This window comes from Castanea sativa, chromosome 1, assembly GCF_040712315.1.
Source record: "Castanea sativa cultivar Marrone di Chiusa Pesio chromosome 1, ASM4071231v1".
NCBI classification, from domain to species: Eukaryota; Viridiplantae; Streptophyta; class Magnoliopsida; order Fagales; family Fagaceae; genus Castanea; species Castanea sativa.
In genome coordinates this window covers 56,938,424-56,955,076 of record NC_134013.1, presented here as the reverse complement: position 1 = coordinate 56,955,076, position 16,653 = coordinate 56,938,424, and the positions used below count along the sequence as shown (strand labels likewise).

The following is a 16,653-nucleotide window of genomic DNA, read 5'->3' as shown; positions in this document are numbered from 1 at the left end:
AAGTGTTTCATGATCATATAGATCAGGGTATTGACTCCATCAGGAATTCCTTGTTCAACTTCATTGATGATGGGTTTCCTTCCTCATCTTTTTGAATTGCATACTTGATGTCTTCTTTAGACATTTCTGTTAGGCAGTTGTTCCACCATTGCTGGAGTTTATGATGTGACAAACCTCTATCCATTTCAAGGTTCTTAGGACCTGAATCTTGGCACTAGGGTCACTGGTTTGGATGAGGGTTGTTTCACCTCTCTTTCTTCTGTCAAGTGCTCCGACATTCATGTTCGTTCTCATGCACTTGCAGTATACTCTATATATCAAGGCGATCTGAATAGTTCCCTGCGTCATGAGGGTTCCATGGGTCTTGATATTGAGTGTGAGGGCTTTGATAACTGTGCTATCATGGATGTGGATAGTGAAATCTAGAAAAAAGTCAAAATGGATTGGTCCATTGCTAAGACTGGTTTCTATGGTTCCTAGGAGGCTGTCGTCGAATCTGATGTGACGAGCATCTCTAAGGGCCATGAGGATTGAGCTGTTCAAACCTCTTCTAGTGAGTGGTTTAACTCCTATCTGGACAAGTCCTATGTGTAGGAAGTTATGTCCTTTGTCTTTATGTGCTTGAATGGCTGATGAGGATAACAAGTAGCACGTTTCGTACTCCTTGTTTATACCATAAACTTGTTCTATGGTCTTGACATGGTAATCTGACTTGAAGGCTTTGCTAAAAGACTATGAAGACTTATAGATCTGGTTGGTGGCTACTTTGGGGATATTCCAATCTCCGATGTCTAGATCTAGATTGGACAACTCATAAGACTCCGAATTAAGTATTCCTATGTCTGCTGGTATATTTGGGATGGATGATGGTTCGGAATATCTACTGCTGGTAGAAGAGAAACTTCTAAACAACCTATTTATTGTTTAGGATTATACACACACACACATATATATATATAATCAAAACCTCTGAAACTCTCACAATTTTCTACTTCAGCACAATATTTAAATAAAAATATAAAATCGAAACCTCTGAAACTCTCACAATTTTTCATTTCAGCAAAATATTTAACAAGGAGTGAAACTTTATCTCTATAACAAGTTCAGCTTAAACTCAAACTCATCATTATTATTTTATTTAAATAAAATTATTTTTTTCCCTAGAACTCTTTCCTACGCAAGTCATCTTTGTTTTCCCATTCCCAATCCGTAGGCTAACCTACACAAGCCATCTTTGTTTTCCTATTTGACTTTGAAGACCTTTTCTTTATTCCTTTAATCTTTGTTTTCCTATTTGATTTTGTAAATCTTTGCTTTATTCCTCTGAGCTAAGGATGAGGAGCAAAAGAAGAAGATTAATGCCGAAGCATAACACCCAAATAAATGTACTTATTGCCAAGCAAACTTGATGGGAGACACAGGACAAGTATCTGAAATTCCGTTTAAACACGGTACCAAAGATTGTGTTTTACAACCATTGATCTTTGTACATCCCTTTTTATTTTTTTAATCTGGGTTTTCTAATTCTTTTGCTTTATAAATATATAACGATTAATGATTGTGTTTTACAACCATTGATCTTTGTACATCTATTTTTATTTTTTTAATTTGGGTTTTCTAATTCTTTTGCTTTATACATATATAACAATTAACCATATATCCTGCACCTATGATTGTTTATGATTATTTTTTGTTATTGTTTAAAGTTTAGACCCATTAAAAATTTTTGTTAATGGTTTTCCATGGATTTTTTTTCCCTTTTCCTTTTGTTTTTGTAGGGTTGCTAGGAGCACAAACTAACCGATAAGAAAAAAAAAATTTATGGTTTTTCATGTATTTTTTAAAAAGTGATCTTGGTACGACCTTTTATACAACTATGAGTCACCAAACCCTATACCTATAATTATTTATGATTCCATTTTTTTCATTGTTTAAAGTTTAGACCCATTAAAACTTATTTTCTTTTTATGGGAACATGTATTTCTCTTTTGAATAGTCATATATATATATATATATATATATATATTTGAATTGTTTCAATAACTTCTAGGCTCTAAATCTTCTAATTCTTTAATAGTGTGTGTGTGTGGCATTTTAGAAGTTGTAGCATCTGAATTTTGCTTTAGTTTTTTGCGATATTTGAACATGATTGGTAGACTTCAACAATCAATTTTTCTCTTATACTTCTCTATTATGTAGTCATATATATATATATATATATATATATATATATATATATATATATATATATATATATTTATTTATTTATTTCAATAATCTATAGGAAGTGAATCTTATGATTCTTTGGCTTTTCAAAAGTTTTAACATCTGGATTTTTTTTAGTTATTTTTTTTCTATATCTAAAATTAGTTGACAAATTTCAATAACTATAGCCATGAATTATTCTTTTGAGGATAACACATCTTTCTCTTATATTTTCCTATTGTGTAGTAGCATAACACTTTTTTTTTGGTCTAGAATTTGAAAGCTCTAAATTTTTTGATTTTTTTTTTAATTTATAGCTTTTGGAATTTTTTAACATATATATTTTTCAGATTCATATTTTTGCAATATTTGAAACTATCCAGTAGATTTCAATAGTTATAGTCATGGATTATTCTTTTGAATTGAATCATTCTTTCTCTTATGTTTCTTTATCATCTAATCATATATATATAGTTTTGTTTAAATAATTTCTAAGATGTCATTTCAGAAGTTTTAATATTTGAATTTTTGAGTTATTTTTTGTAAGTCATTATATGTTCAAGCAATGACTTCTTCATTAAATTGTAACACAAATTGAAATCAAGTAAGTCCACCACACAAACAAGTAGGTTCTCGTGCGTAGCATGGGTTTGCGACTAGTGTAAAAAAAAATTGAAAGTGGCTCACTTCATGTCAATAATTCTTCCAAACAATCTCTAAAAATTCTTAGTGCTCCCTGTTTTTTAATATCAAAAAATAGCAAGTGCTTAAAGAAACCTTGGGAGAACAGAATGGAAATAATTTTTTTGATTATAAATTAAAAAGTTGGTAACATCATCAATAATTTGTATTTTGCTTATGTCTCATTATTTCTTTGGTTGATGCCTTCTACTTTTCTTCTAACGTGCATTATAAATTTTTCTACAAACACAAATCTGTAGCTTTGAGTTTTTTTTTTTTCAATGAATAAGTTGCTTTATTCATGCCAGAGAAAATAATACCACCTGTTAAGCAGGAGACACGAACTCTCAGTTGACAGTGCAACATTTCACTCTTTGGCTCAGCAGCTATCTATAAATCTACCTCTACCTACTTGAAATTGTGCATGTTAAGTTAGATGACCATACTTCTGTGTGATCAATGCTTAAAAGTAGGAATGGCACTTTCAGAAGATAGCTGTCTTCTGCCATTGGGGAAAGAACAATCAACAATGTATAGAACAGTTTATAAATTGTGGGCATTAAGGACTTATGTGTTTAGACAATAGATTCAAATCGTATTACTTAAAAAGAGGGGGAGACGAAGCAAAACATCCAACAGTTCAGATTCGGTAACACAGAAAAGCAGCCTAGGCCATTTATATATAGGCTAAAATACAGGTACTGGGATTGAATTACTTATTGCAAAAAGCAGCAGGCATTTTACCCTCATTGGCGTGATGTATATCTTCCTTAAGTGGTCATCAAATGTACACAAGAACAGATTATCATTTGGATAAAAAGTGGAGAAAATCATTAGAATGAACCTTGGGCTTATTCAAACAAAAGGGGAACTTCAGAGAGAGAGAGAGAGAGTCCTTTGTTGAAGATGATTTCAGCTCACAATGGAAAATATGCTGTTTGCTGATAATAGTAGCTAAAAACAGAAAATGCCAACAGTTCTTTTTGGTCCACAAGGAAGACCTGGATGAAGCCATCTGTTCTTTTAGCAACCCCAGCTTCTGATGTTTCTAAAACCACACACTTTTCTTTATATGAGAACTAATATCTAAAGGAGTACTAATCTAAGCAAGGTAGTTAAGGTTCAATTATTACATTCAAACTCATAAAGCAAGAAAAATGCAGAGAAGTCTGAAGAAATTATTCAGTAGATACGCCTGCAGATTGTGATACCATCACCCAATGAAGCATGCGAAATTTGGATGCGAGGATCAGCTGCAAATGATTTGTTAAGCTCAATTGCCAACTCCCTCTCCTGTTTCCAGAACTCTGGAACCAACGCATCAGGCATTGCTACTGTTCCTTTCCAGAGTGTGTTATCATAGACAACTAGGCCACCTGCCTTTAACAGTTTCATCAGCCTCTCATGGTAGTTCCAATAATTCACACTGTCAGCATCGATAAAAGCAAAGTCAAAACTCCCTTTATTTTCAGGCTGCATCATTCCCCCCCCTCTCAAAGGAAGAAGAAGAAAGAAAGAGAAATGTGAAGACATCATTGTGGTCTGTGGATAATAAATTGATGAGATCATATTGTGGCATTTATGAAAAGATTAATAATATAGGGAAGGTCATTCTTACATTTTCTAATAGCTGATCAAGAACTGGTAAAGCCTCAGACTCAATGAAATCAATTTTGTCGGCAACACCAGCTTTCTTAATTACTGGCAACCCAATCTCAAATGTCTCCCGATTTACATCTATAGCTATAATCTGCAGTTTTATTTGGCAAACCATAAGCAGGTTGATAGATAAGTATAAGATTATCACTGAAGAATATCCATTACAGACCTTTCCATCCTCAAGAATTGTAAGAGCAGTGAGGAGAAGAGAGTATCCTGTAAAGACTCCAAGTTCAATTGTCTTTTTCGCATTTACTAGCTTCAACAACTAGGCCATCAGCTGACCTACATCTGGTGCAGTAGCCATCCTAGCCCTAGAAGTTGACAAGCTAATTATTTTTTTGAATGCAGAGAGATATTGATGCAGGGAGCACTAAAACAACAACCACCTTAAGATGTTATTTTTGAATTTGAATTTTAAATTTGGGTTTAACGTTGAGGGTTTTAAGGGATTTAATTAGGTATTTTCTATTGGTGTAATCCCTAAACCATTTAAAGTAGTGATCTTGTAATTGTGGAAGGCAGTATGATTTGGAATAAAATATATGTTTTGAGAATATGTCTCTATCTTTGGAAAAATTTCACCATGTTCCGGTTGCATGTTACTACACCCCCTTGTGAGAGAGAAGTAACATGCAACCGGAACATGTAATAACTTCTCCTATCTTTGATTGGTGGTGATGCCAAACATTATTAGGTGGTGACTGATGCCTAAGGTTTTTAGGCAGATTCTAGGTGGTATAGCCTAGAGTTTATACTTTTGCTTCTTGTTAATCCTCATTTTCCTACACTTTCCTGCATTGGATTTTTTTTTTTTTAATAAAAAATGTTTGAAAGTCCCCACTAAGTCATTTTAAACTGAGTCATGAGTTGTTGCTATAACCAAGTATTGAACCAGTTAGATGATTTGCTATATGCTCGTCATCCATTGTCCAATTCTTAAGGTGGTATTCAAATACCACACGAACAAGTTTGTTCCATCTCCTTCAGCATTTCATAATTCTAGAAATTTTTGAACAGTTTGATAGTTTACGTGCGTTCCATTGATAATTGAAGTCATTTCAGGATAATAAACTTCTAATTGAACCATTTGTGGTGTTGCTCTATTGAAGGAATATTCAGAAATTTCATTTAACGCTGAGGTTTCTAACACCTATAAAATTACATTGACAAGAGTTTGAATATACAAAAAGAAGTCAAGAACTAAAGTACACGAAAGAACTAGCATCAAGTTAGTTAAGAAAATATCTCAAAAAAAAAAAAAAAAGTTAAGAGGACAATTACCTTGGATGACTAGCAGTGACATGCCTTAGCTCCTTGAGAAAATCTCTCGTGGGTACACACTAGTCTCCAGGATATACTGCAACATTGTTGGAGAACGAAATTGAGAATTCAACCATGAAAATATGAAAAAAAAAAAAAATGGAGAATGGTATAGTACTACCTGATACAAATCTTCACTTTGCAATAAACCCTTGGAAGGACTGGTTACCTTTTCGCATTTTGCTCCATTGCATCCAATAAAGGTCTAGGGTAATGACGAAGAATCACTATAAGAGCCACAATGAATGTTTTCTATTCCTAAAAACAAGTAGCTGTAAATCTCAAAAAAAAAAAAAAAAAAAAAAACTAGTAGCTGTCCTCACAGAGTTTTAAAGTTATGTCTTTTCACTTGTGACATATTCCTAACAACTAGTTGCTATCTCAAGTCCTTAAAGAGTTAAAAGTTATGTTTTTTCATAAGTGAACTTTCAAAGGTCACAAGTCACCTTCAAAGGTGTAAGTATTTTCATTGTTATCTCCTCATTGTTTATAAAATATGAATTTTACTGACGTGTGCTCTAAGGTACACATTAAACTATTTATTTTTAAAAACATTTTATGAAAAATTGAAAAAGTTGTAAAAATTTTTCAATTCTTGATAAATTTTTTTTTTTTCAAAAATAGTATACTATTAAGTGCCCTTAAGGCACATGTTAGTAAAATTCATTTTTCAATACTCCCAATCATGACGAAAAAGCATAAATCGCCAATTTAGAAGACCACCTTCAAATTAGCCATTTGAATGTATCAATTGAAAAACTTAGAATATAATAACAACCAACCAAGAAAAGATACAACATGTCAACATATAGTTCTAAATGAAGTGAATGCTTGCCTACATTATATATAGAACTTAACTAAGTTGTACCTGGCTGCAAATTTATCTTGAAAATGTGTGTGTGAGAGAAAGAGAGAAAGAGAGAGAGAGAGTGTTTGCAAGTAGGGGCAGAGCCAGAAATTTTTGTTTGGGGGCCAAGTTGCGACATTAATATATTTTTCAAGACAACCTCCACACACACACATATACACATACACTTTTTTTTTTATTATACACACACACACACACACATATATATATATATATATATACACACACACAAAAAAAAAGAGTTTATTATTTTCAATCAAAATTATTTTTGATGGCGATCTTTCATAAAATAAAATTCATTTTTTACATTTTCATAGTAAAATTCTTAAAAAGTTTCATTTTAAATACAAATTATCAAATTTTATGCTAAAGTAAGTAAAAAAATATTTCAATTGAACTAATGAAATTTTCAAAAATATGAATGATCTAAAACTTGGAGGAATAAGTTAAGCTCCAAACATATTTAAGGTTACCTTACTCTAACCCAATATATGGCAACGAAAGACACATTTCATGTGTAGTTTTAGTAACAATTTTTTTATTTATTTATAAGCCAATGACTTGTTAATTGTCAAATAACGGGTTGAAAAAGATAGATTCAAATATGTTTGATACAAACTTTATTAAATATTTAACAGATATAAAAGCATATTTTACAATAAAAAATAGAATTGCAAAAAATAAAGTTATATCTCTATAACTATTAGACCAATTATTTTTTTAAGAGCATTATTAGACTAATTCAAATATTTGGAAAGCGCCAACTTTTATTTTTGTAGACTACCCCCCCCCCCCTAATACATACCTCCGCCCGTGTGCAAGCTACTGGTGATACTTGTACCTGGCTGCAGATTGTGATGTGAACAAATGGTTGAACCAGGACCCTGATATTGTATCTGGGTTCCACGTGCAGCAGGTTTTTCAGGGCTACTGTCTAACACTTCAATGTGATTGATCTGTCAATGAATGCTCTGTTGTCTGAGTGCATTTTTGTTCAGAAATTAGAAACGCTTATTATAATATGCTTGTGAATTTTTTTTCCCACGTTTGTTTACTTAAGCAAACGTTTCTTTTTATTTTTTATTTTAAATTTATTAGAATGCAATGAAAATCTGAAAGCGGATCACTTCATGTCAATAATGCTTCCAAACAATCTTACAAAAATTCAAAGTGCTCCCTATTTTTAATATTGAAAATGGCTAGTGGTTAGAGGTAGCTTTGGAAAACACCATGGAGATAATATTTTTATTATAACAAAAAGATTCTGTAACATTATTAACAATTTGAGTTTTGATTGTCGGATTATTGCATTGCATTTGGTTGCGGCCCATCTGCTTTTCTTCTAACGATATAGTGCTATTCATCTGACATTCAAACTTATATGAAAAAAAAAAAAAAAAAACAGCTGACTTCACATAACTTATTCCTCCTTTAATAAGGTGATAAACAATGAATATTTAGTGATGATATGGATAATAGTGTTTTTTTTAATTATTAAATTTTTTAGAAATCTATGGTGTAAAAACGATGTAACTTTTACAAAGTTACCATTTGGTTTCAAAGGATCAATTGGCGAAAGAAAATTTTGAATGATGTAAGAGGATGAGCTAGTGCATACATCCTGCAAAAGTTTCTGCCAGTGATACAAGCCTCTCTACTATGATGAGAATCCAGGCGTAAATTGGATCAGTATAGGCTAGGCTTGAGTAGGTCGTAGTGTTGTTTGTTTGGTTTGTTAGTTAGTCTTTGCCTGGTTGTGCCAAGGCAGGGGTGGGTTTGTATTTTGTGGTGTTTTTTTTGGGAGTTTTTTTTATTTGCTTCCCTGTTGGCAGCCCTGTTGCTACTTGCTAGTGTTGGTGTTTTGTGTTCTAATTGTTTGATTTGGTTTTAATAATAGCATCTTATTCATAAAAAACTATACATAAAATTTTGACAATTCTCGTTGTCCGTAAGAAGGAATAAGTGAGTGAAAGCCATCTGTTTTTTTCTGGTGATTCCAAAACCAAACAATGCTATTCATGTGAGATTCAAACTCATTTACATTCAAACCACACCATTCATATGCCATCTTAAGTAGTAAAAATCTAAGCAAGGTAGTTCAGGTGCATTTACATTCAACCTCATAAAGCAAGTAAATTGCAGAGAAGTTTCAAGCAGTCGTTCAGTAGAGACGCCTGCAAATTATGATGCCATCACCCAATGAAGCATGTGAAATTTGGATGCGAGGATCAGCTGCAAGAAACTTGTTAAACTCAACTGTTAACTCTATGTCCTTTTTCCTGTGCTCTGGAACCAACGCTTCAGGCATTGCAACAAATCCTCTCCGGAGTGTGTTATCATAGACAACTAGGCCATCCACCTTTAACAGTTTCAGCAGCCTCTCATGGTAGTTCCAGTAATTAACCTTGTCAGCATCAACAAAAGCAAAGTCGAAACTCCCTTCATTTCCATGCTGCATATCCCCCACCCCCCGCAGCCATAAAAAGAAAGAAAGAAAAAGAAATATGACAAGCTTATTGTGGCAAGCATGAAAGAAGATTAATAATAAGAGGAAGTTAATCCTTACATTATGTAATTGCTGATCAAGAACTGGTAAAGCCTCAGATTCAATGAAATCAATTTTGTCTGCAACACCAGCTTTCTTTATTACTGGCAATCCAATCTCAAATGTCTCCCGGTTTACATCTATAGCTATAATCTGCAGTTTTATATGGCAAACCATAAGCAGTTTAATAGATTAGTATACAATTCTCACTGAAAAATATCCATTACAGACCTTGCCATCCTCTGGAATTGTAAGAGCAGTGAGGAGAAGAGAGTATCCTGTGAAGACTCCAATTTCAATAGTTTTTTTTGCATTTACTAGCTTCAACAACATGGCCATCAACTGACCTGCATCTGGTGCAGTAGCCCATATAGCCCTAGAAAATGACAAGCTAATTATCTTTTAGAATGCTGAGATTTATTTAAAAAAAAAAAAAAGAAAATTTGAAAGTCCCCACCAAGTCATTTTAAACTCAATCAAGAATTGTTGCTATAACAAAGTATTGAACCAGTTAGATGATTTGCAATATTCCAGTCATCCAGTGTCTTGTGCACCATTTCTTAATGTGGTTGCAAATCCCACATGAACTAATCTGATCCATTTCCTTTCCAAGGCATTTCATAATTTTTGAATTTAATACAGTTTGATAGTTTACATGCATCCATCTATAACTGAAGTCATTTTGGGATAATAAACTCTAATTGCACCATTGGTGGTGTTGCTCTATCAAAGGAATATACAGAAATTTTATTTAACACTGAGGATTCTAAACACCTATAAAATTATCTTGACAAGAATTTGAATTTACAAAAAGAAGTCAAGAGCTAAAGTACACGAAAGAACTAGCATCAAGTCAGTTAAGGAAAAAGGACAATTACCTTGGATGACTAGCAGTGACATGCCTTAGCTCCTTGAGAAAATCTGGTTCACGTGGGTACACACTAGTCTCCAGGATATACTGCAACATCGTTGAACAACTAAATTGAGCATTTAACTAAGAAAATCTGAAAATTAGTAAAGGTGAATGGTATAGTACTATCTGATACAAATCTTCACTCTGCAATACACCCTTAGAAGGACTAGGTACCTTTTTTGCATTTTGCTCCATTTCTTCCAATAAAGTTCGAGAATAATGATGAAGAATCACTATAAGAGCAAAAATGGATGTTTTCTATTCCTAACAGCTAGTAGCTGTCCAAACAGAGTTTTAAAACTTATGTCTTTTCACAAGTGACCTTTCAAAGGTGTATTTTCATTGGTATCTCTTCATTGTTTATAAATATTCATTCATATTAAGTTTTTTTAAAGATTGGTGCAGACTTCAAAGAGAAATTCAGAGACTTCTCCAAATAAAGACACTCTAAGCCTGCTTCAATCCATGTTTCTTCCATTGATTTCCTTTAATTTTTCAATACCCCTATACCAGCTAAAAAGCATAAATGGCTATTTTAGAAGACCACCTTCAACATAGGGAGGGAATGGATTCGCCATATGAATGTATCAGTTGAAAAACATAAAATAAAAACAGCCACCCAAGAAAAGATCCGACTTATAGTTTTTTTTTTTTTTGGGGGGGGGGGGGGGCTGAAATGATAGAAAGCTTAGAGCAACCACATTAGTGGTTGCAAAAATGTGCAAAATACAAAAAGTGCTCAATTTTGCACATTTTAACTCAAAAAACACCCACATCAGTTCTTGTAAAAATGTGCAAATATACACAACTGGTTTGCAAATGAACAGTAACCATGCATATATACACGGTTACTGTTCAGGTGCAAATCATTTTTTTATTCTTTTTTTCTCTCTCCTCTATCAAACTACTTCTCTTCCTCTACGTCTACAACAACCAGCAGCTTCCCCAACGTATACAACAACCCAGCGCGGCAGAATAAGAAGGAAGAAGAAAATAACCACCCAACCACCAAACCCAGCACCACTGCCAAACACCGCAACCTAACATAGAGAATTAACCCAAAATCAATGGAAAAGCAATTAGAAAACCCAACTCAAAATCAAGACAAACCCACTGAAAACCCAACTCAAAATCAATCAAAACTCACCGGGAAATCCAACCCAAAATCATCACGGACACACCACAAAATCATCAAAATCGTTCTAAATCTAGATCCAAATTCATCAAACCCATATACAAATTCATATAAATAATCAAACCGAAATTGAAAAAAGAAGAAGGAGAAGAAGAAGAAAGAAAGAAGAAGATTATATATAAATGAAGTGAATGATTAGATTATATATAAAGCTTAACTAAGTTGTACCTGGCTGCAAATTTATCTTGAAAATGTGCCGTGAGAGAGAGAGTGTGTGTGTGTGTGTGCAAGTGGTGGTACTTGTACCTGGCTGTAGATTGTGATGTGAATAAATTGTTGAACCAGGACCCTGATATTGTATCTGGCTTCCACCTGCAGCTACAGGTTTTTCAGGGCTACTGTATGCTGTGTTGTCTGAGCGCATTTTTGTTTGGAAGTTAGAAATGCTTATTATAATTTGATTGTGAATTTTTTTTCCCACGTTTGTTTACTTGAGCAAAACGTTTATTTTATTAAATCTGAAAGCGGATCACTTCATATCAATAATGCTTGCAAACAATCTTAAAAAAACTCAAATTGGTCCCCTTTTTTAATATTGAAAATGGCTAGTTATTAGAGGTAGCTTTGGTAACAGTGTGAAAATAATATTTTTATTATAACAAAAAAACTTTGTAACATCATTAACAATTTGTGTTTTGATTGTCTCATTATTGCTTTGCATTTGGTTGCTGCTTGTTGGGTTATAGTTGACCCCATTTACTTAATCTAATTAACTAAATTGATTAATTAGTCAAATTACATGCAAATTAGATTAAGGCACAATTAAATCACCAAAAAAAATAGAGTGCAGCATAAATTAAGTTTGATATGGATAGTACTTTTTTTTTTTTTTTTTTTTAATTATTAGATCTTTTAGAAATCAATGGTGTAAAAACGGGATAACTTTTGCAAAGTTACCATTTGGTTTCAGAGGATCAATTGGCGAAAGAAAATTTTGAATGATGTAAGAGGATGAGCTAGTGCATACATCCCTGCAAAGGTTTCTGCCAGTGATACAAGCCTCTCTACTATGATGAGAATCCAGGCGTAAATTGGATCATTATAGGCTAGGCTTGAGTAGGGTGTAGTGTTGTTTGTTTGGTCTGTTAGTTAGTCTTTGCCTGGTTGTGCCAAGGCAGGGGTGGGTATGTATTTTGTGGTGTTTTTTTGGGAGTTTTCTTTATTTGCTTCCCTGTTGGCAGCCCTGTTGCTACTTGCTAGTGTTGGTGTTTTGAGTTCTAATTGTTTGATTTGGTTTTAATAATATCATCTTATTCATAAAAAACTATACATAAAATTTTGACAATTCTCTTTGTCCATAAGGAGGAATAAGTGAGCGAAAGCCATCTGTTTTTTTCTAGTGATTCCAAAACGAAACAATGCTATTCATGTGAGATTCAAACTCTTTTACATTCAAACCACACCATTCATATACCATCTTAAGGACTAATAATCTAAGCAAGGTAGTTCAGACGCATTTATGTTCAACCTCATAAAACAAGTAAAATGCATAGAAGTTTCAAGAAGTCGTTTAGTAGAGACGCCTACAGATTGTGATGCCATCACCCAATGAAGCATGTGAAATTTGGATGCGAGGATCAGCTGCAAGAAGTTTGTTAAACTCAATTGTTATCTCTCTGTCCTGTTTCCTGTGCTCTGGAACCAACGCTTCAGGCATTGCAACAAATCCTTTCCGGAGTGTGTTATCATAGACAACTAGGCCATTCACCTTTAACAGTTTCATCAGCCTCTCATGGTAGTTCCAGTAACTAACCTTGTCAGCATCAACATAAGCAAAGTCGAAACTCCCTTCATTTTCATGCTACATATCCCCCACGCAGCCATAAAAAGAAAGACAGAAAAAGAAACATGACAAGCTTATTGTGGCAAACATGAAAGAAGACTAATAATAAGAGAAAGTTCCTCCTTACATTCTGTAATAGCTGATCAAGAACTGGTAAAGCCTCAGACTCAATGAAATCAATTTTGTCTGCAACACCAGCTTTCTTAATTATTGGCAACCCAATCTCAAATGTCTCCCGATTTACATCTATGGCTATGATCTGCAGTTTTATATGGCAAATCATAAGTAGTTTAATAGATAAGTATAAGGTTCTCACTGAAGAATATCCATTACAGACCTTGCCATCCTCTGGAATTGTAAGAGCAGTGAGGAGAAGAGAGTATCCTGTGAAGACTCCAACTTCAACTGTCTTTTTTGCATTTACTAGTTTCAACAACATGGCCATCAACTGGCCTGCATCTGGTGCAGTAGCCATCATTGCCCTAGTAAATGACAAGTTAATTATCTTTCTGAATGCTAAGAGATATTTAAAAAAAAAAAAAAAAAGAGATAAAAAAAGAAACTTGAAAGTCCCCACTAAGTCAGTTTAAAATCAGTAATGAATGGTTGATACAAACAACTTCAGTATTTCTTTAGTCACCAAGTACTGAACCAGTTAGATGATTTACAATATGCCTGTCATCGATTGTGTTGTGCACCAATTCTTAAGGTGGTATTCAAATACCACATGAACTAATTTTTTCTGTTTCCTTCCATGGCATTCATAATTCTAGAAACCTTAATTTGATAAGTTACATGTATCCATTTATACCTGAAGTCATTTCAGGATAATTAACTTCTAATTGCACCTTTTGTTTTTCTTTCCTTTTTTGGTTTTCTCTATCAAAGGAACATGCAGAAGTTGCATTGCATGTTGATGTTTCTAAACACCAAAAAAATTACCTTGACAAGAGTACACGAAAGAGCTAGCAAGTTAGTTACAATTTACAAAGAAGAACAATCACCTTGGATGACTAGCAGTGACATGCCTTAGCTCCTTGAGAAATTCTGGCTCACGTGGGTAAACACTAGTCTCCAGGATATACTGCAACATCATTGAATAACAAAATTGTGAATTTAATCAAGAAAAGCTGAACAAAAAATAATAAAAAATAAAAAATAAAAAGAGAGAATGATATAGTACCTGATACAGATCATCACTCTGTAACAAACTCTTGGAAGGACCACGTACATTTTCCACATTTTGCTCCATTGCTTCTACTTACTGTATATTTTAATGAAGAAGAATCACTAAAGAATGATATCATTCAAAAAAGGACAAGGGTTTTAATATTCCAGCGGGCCAGCAATTTCATTGTTTATGAAGAGAGAAAACATAACTGCATATATATCTCAATCTCATAAAAAAAAAAGAGGGGCCTTTTTATACACATAAATCTCCTTCACAGACTTATACTAATACTATGTTTGGTTTGCCACTAAGAAAACAAAAGAATAAATTTTTTTGAATATCTCCTATTTTCATTGTTTGGTTAGTAAATAGTGACGGAATAGAAAATATTCAAAATTCTCCTCATGTAACTGAAATTGTTCCTCCAAAGATAGATGTCATTTTAATAGAAAGTTAGTAACAAGAAGAAACGTTACCAAATAACTCTATTCTTTTCCTCTCTCTTATTTTCCCTTGTTCATTTTCTCTCATAGAAAGTAAACAAACAGGGCAAAGTATATGTGACATCAAGGGTAAAGGTTGATTATCCTAGAAAATTGGACTGAATCAACTCCATCAACCACATCAATCAGTAGTCTTGTATACTAACATGAAGAATAAAATTCAAACCAACAAGTGCAATTACCAGAGGAGTTGAATCCCTGGAAGAGAATCTGAGTTTGAATCCCTTCTCCCCCACTTGTTGTAAGAAAAAAAAAAAATTTCAATTACCGGAGTCCCTAAAGGATTAATTCCCAGTCTTTGCAAAATTCCTAGGTCTTTAGTACTGATCAGTTATAAAACATCATCATCTAGGCTACAACTATCTTCTCAAATTAGTTATTTCCATCACAATGTTTTGCACCTTAACACGTCTTATAATCTCACATTAGTCTGTTATATTATCCTCTTTATATTTATTTTAAACCAAACATTGTGATCTATATTTCTTGTGTCTGCATCAAAACAATCAAAAAACCAATCTTGGTATTTCACTTAACCAAAGGGGCCCAACAAAAACAGAGGGTATTATTCAAAATTCGATTTTTTTGTCTACACAACAAGGAAAAAAAATCATACATGGTCATTTTAGAAGGCTACCTTTGAACATGGGAAGGCATTGAATTAACCATAATAAAGGAAACTATAGAAAATAATCACACCTACCCACAAAAGATACATAGAAATTATATAGTTCTAAACTATCCAAAAACACAAAAAGAAAAAGTTCTAAGCTAAGTGAATGCTGCAGAATTATTTTGAAAAAGGTTAGAGAGAGTACCCATGGATTACGGTGTGAAAAAAACGGTTGAATCAGGAACTGAATTGGGCTTCTACCAGCGCCACACAGTTTTTCATTGCTACTTCCTACACCTTCTTAAGGGAAAGTGATCTACGTGTCAAACGGCCAATGAGTCATGAGTGCTGGCGGAGTCTGCAAGTTAGAAAAACTAAAAAATGTGAAATACTGTTTGTTTGTTAAGTCTTCTCAAATTCACATTTTTACATTTTAAACAATTTTATATATATTTTTACACATTTTTTTATCTATACAAATTTTAAAAAACTTACGAAAATCTCGTTTCAAACTACTCTACCAAACCACCCTTAATATTTACAGTTATTTGCAAAAAGACACCTCAACTTTAGGCATACTTGTGTTTTTACACCCCTAGCTATAAAAAGTTGCAACTATTACCCAATTGGTAATAAATCTAGTCACTGACACCTTACTGTTCATCTTGATGATGTTAACTTTAATGGCCATTGTCCGAAAATTGGATGAAAAATCTGTCCTATCAAATTCCAATTTACAAAAATGCCATGTCAGCTTAAAAAAAAACTTTTTTATGTTTAATTATTTAACAAATAAGCCAAGTTCAAGCCAATATTTAGGCTTGATAATTAAATGAGTCAAACTCAAATATAAACAATACAAGATTGGTTATCTATTTTTTATAAGTTCATAACAAAAATCATTCTAGCTAAAATAATATAATTTCAACTACAATCTATTTATTAATTATTAGCATAGATTAGTGAAAAAGGATAAAAAAAAAAGCTATGATGTTTATTATATATGAGAAAAAAAAAAAAGTTAACCAATGGGCTTGTGAACAATCTCGAGTTTGTTCAACAATAAGTTCGAGTACAGCTCATTTACATCCTTATCCACAATGGTGTACTATGGAATTTAATCGGTCCAAAAAAGAAAATGGCCTTGGGACTGGAAGAATTGGGCAACATAGAGATGTGTAATGCTTTGCCTAC

General features: G+C 33.1%; 2 protein-coding genes and 1 pseudogene across 4 annotated transcripts; all 3 read right to left on the bottom strand.

The window, feature by feature from the left end:
- Positions 1 to 3,938: 3,938 nt before the first annotated feature.
- Positions 3,939 to 8,804, bottom strand: LOC142630440 (putative caffeoyl-CoA O-methyltransferase At4g26220; annotated as a pseudogene).
- Positions 8,773 to 12,475, bottom strand: LOC142612844 (putative caffeoyl-CoA O-methyltransferase At4g26220). Of its 3 annotated transcripts, XM_075785013.1 has the most exons (6): positions 11,636 to 12,475; positions 10,318 to 11,234; positions 10,160 to 10,239; positions 9,513 to 9,657; positions 9,303 to 9,434; positions 8,773 to 9,188 (listed from the first exon to the last, which is right to left on the bottom strand). In XM_075785013.1, exons 2-6 carry the CDS (start codon positions 10,387 to 10,389, stop codon positions 8,898 to 8,900), a joined length of 720 nt encoding a protein of 239 aa, XP_075641128.1. In that variant the 5' UTR covers positions 10,390 to 11,234; positions 11,636 to 12,475; the 3' UTR covers positions 8,773 to 8,897. The 3 variants fall into 3 exon arrangements, with proteins under 3 accessions (XP_075641128.1, XP_075641136.1, XP_075641144.1); XM_075785021.1 differs by lacking the exon at positions 11,636 to 12,475 and having other exon boundaries at positions 10,160 to 10,242; positions 10,324 to 11,628; XM_075785029.1 differs by lacking the exon at positions 11,636 to 12,475 and having other exon boundaries at positions 10,369 to 11,627.
- A 138-nt stretch (positions 12,476 to 12,613) lies between these two features.
- On the bottom strand, positions 12,614 to 15,822 carry LOC142612864 (putative caffeoyl-CoA O-methyltransferase At4g26220). Its single transcript, XM_075785041.1, has 6 exons — positions 15,665 to 15,822; positions 14,356 to 14,436; positions 14,177 to 14,256; positions 13,510 to 13,654; positions 13,300 to 13,431; positions 12,614 to 13,190 (listed from the first exon to the last, which is right to left on the bottom strand). Exons 2-6 carry the CDS (start codon positions 14,422 to 14,424, stop codon positions 12,900 to 12,902), a joined length of 717 nt encoding a protein of 238 aa, XP_075641156.1. The 5' UTR covers positions 14,425 to 14,436; positions 15,665 to 15,822; the 3' UTR covers positions 12,614 to 12,899.
- Between the last annotated feature and the right edge of the window lie 831 nt (positions 15,823 to 16,653).

Coding starts and splice junctions, on each gene's coding strand:
- LOC142612844 (XM_075785013.1), bottom strand. CDS start 10,389: ATGGAGCAAAATGCAAAAAAGGTACCTAGTCCTTCTAAGGGTGTATTG. Junction 9,658..10,159: donor GTCACTGCTAGTCATCCAAG/GTAATTGTCCTT, acceptor GTCATTTTCTAG/GGCTATATGGGCTACTGCAC. Junction 9,189..9,302: donor TTGATCAGCAATTACATAAT/GTAAGGATTAAC, acceptor GGGGATATGCAG/CATGGAAATGAAGGGAGTTT.
- LOC142612864 (XM_075785041.1), bottom strand. CDS start 14,424: ATGGAGCAAAATGTGGAAAATGTACGTGGTCCTTCCAAGAGTTTGTTA. Junction 14,257..14,355: donor AGAGTGATGATCTGTATCAG/GTACTATATCAT, acceptor ATGATGTTGCAG/TATATCCTGGAGACTAGTGT. Junction 13,191..13,299: donor TTGATCAGCTATTACAGAAT/GTAAGGAGGAAC, acceptor GGGGATATGTAG/CATGAAAATGAAGGGAGTTT.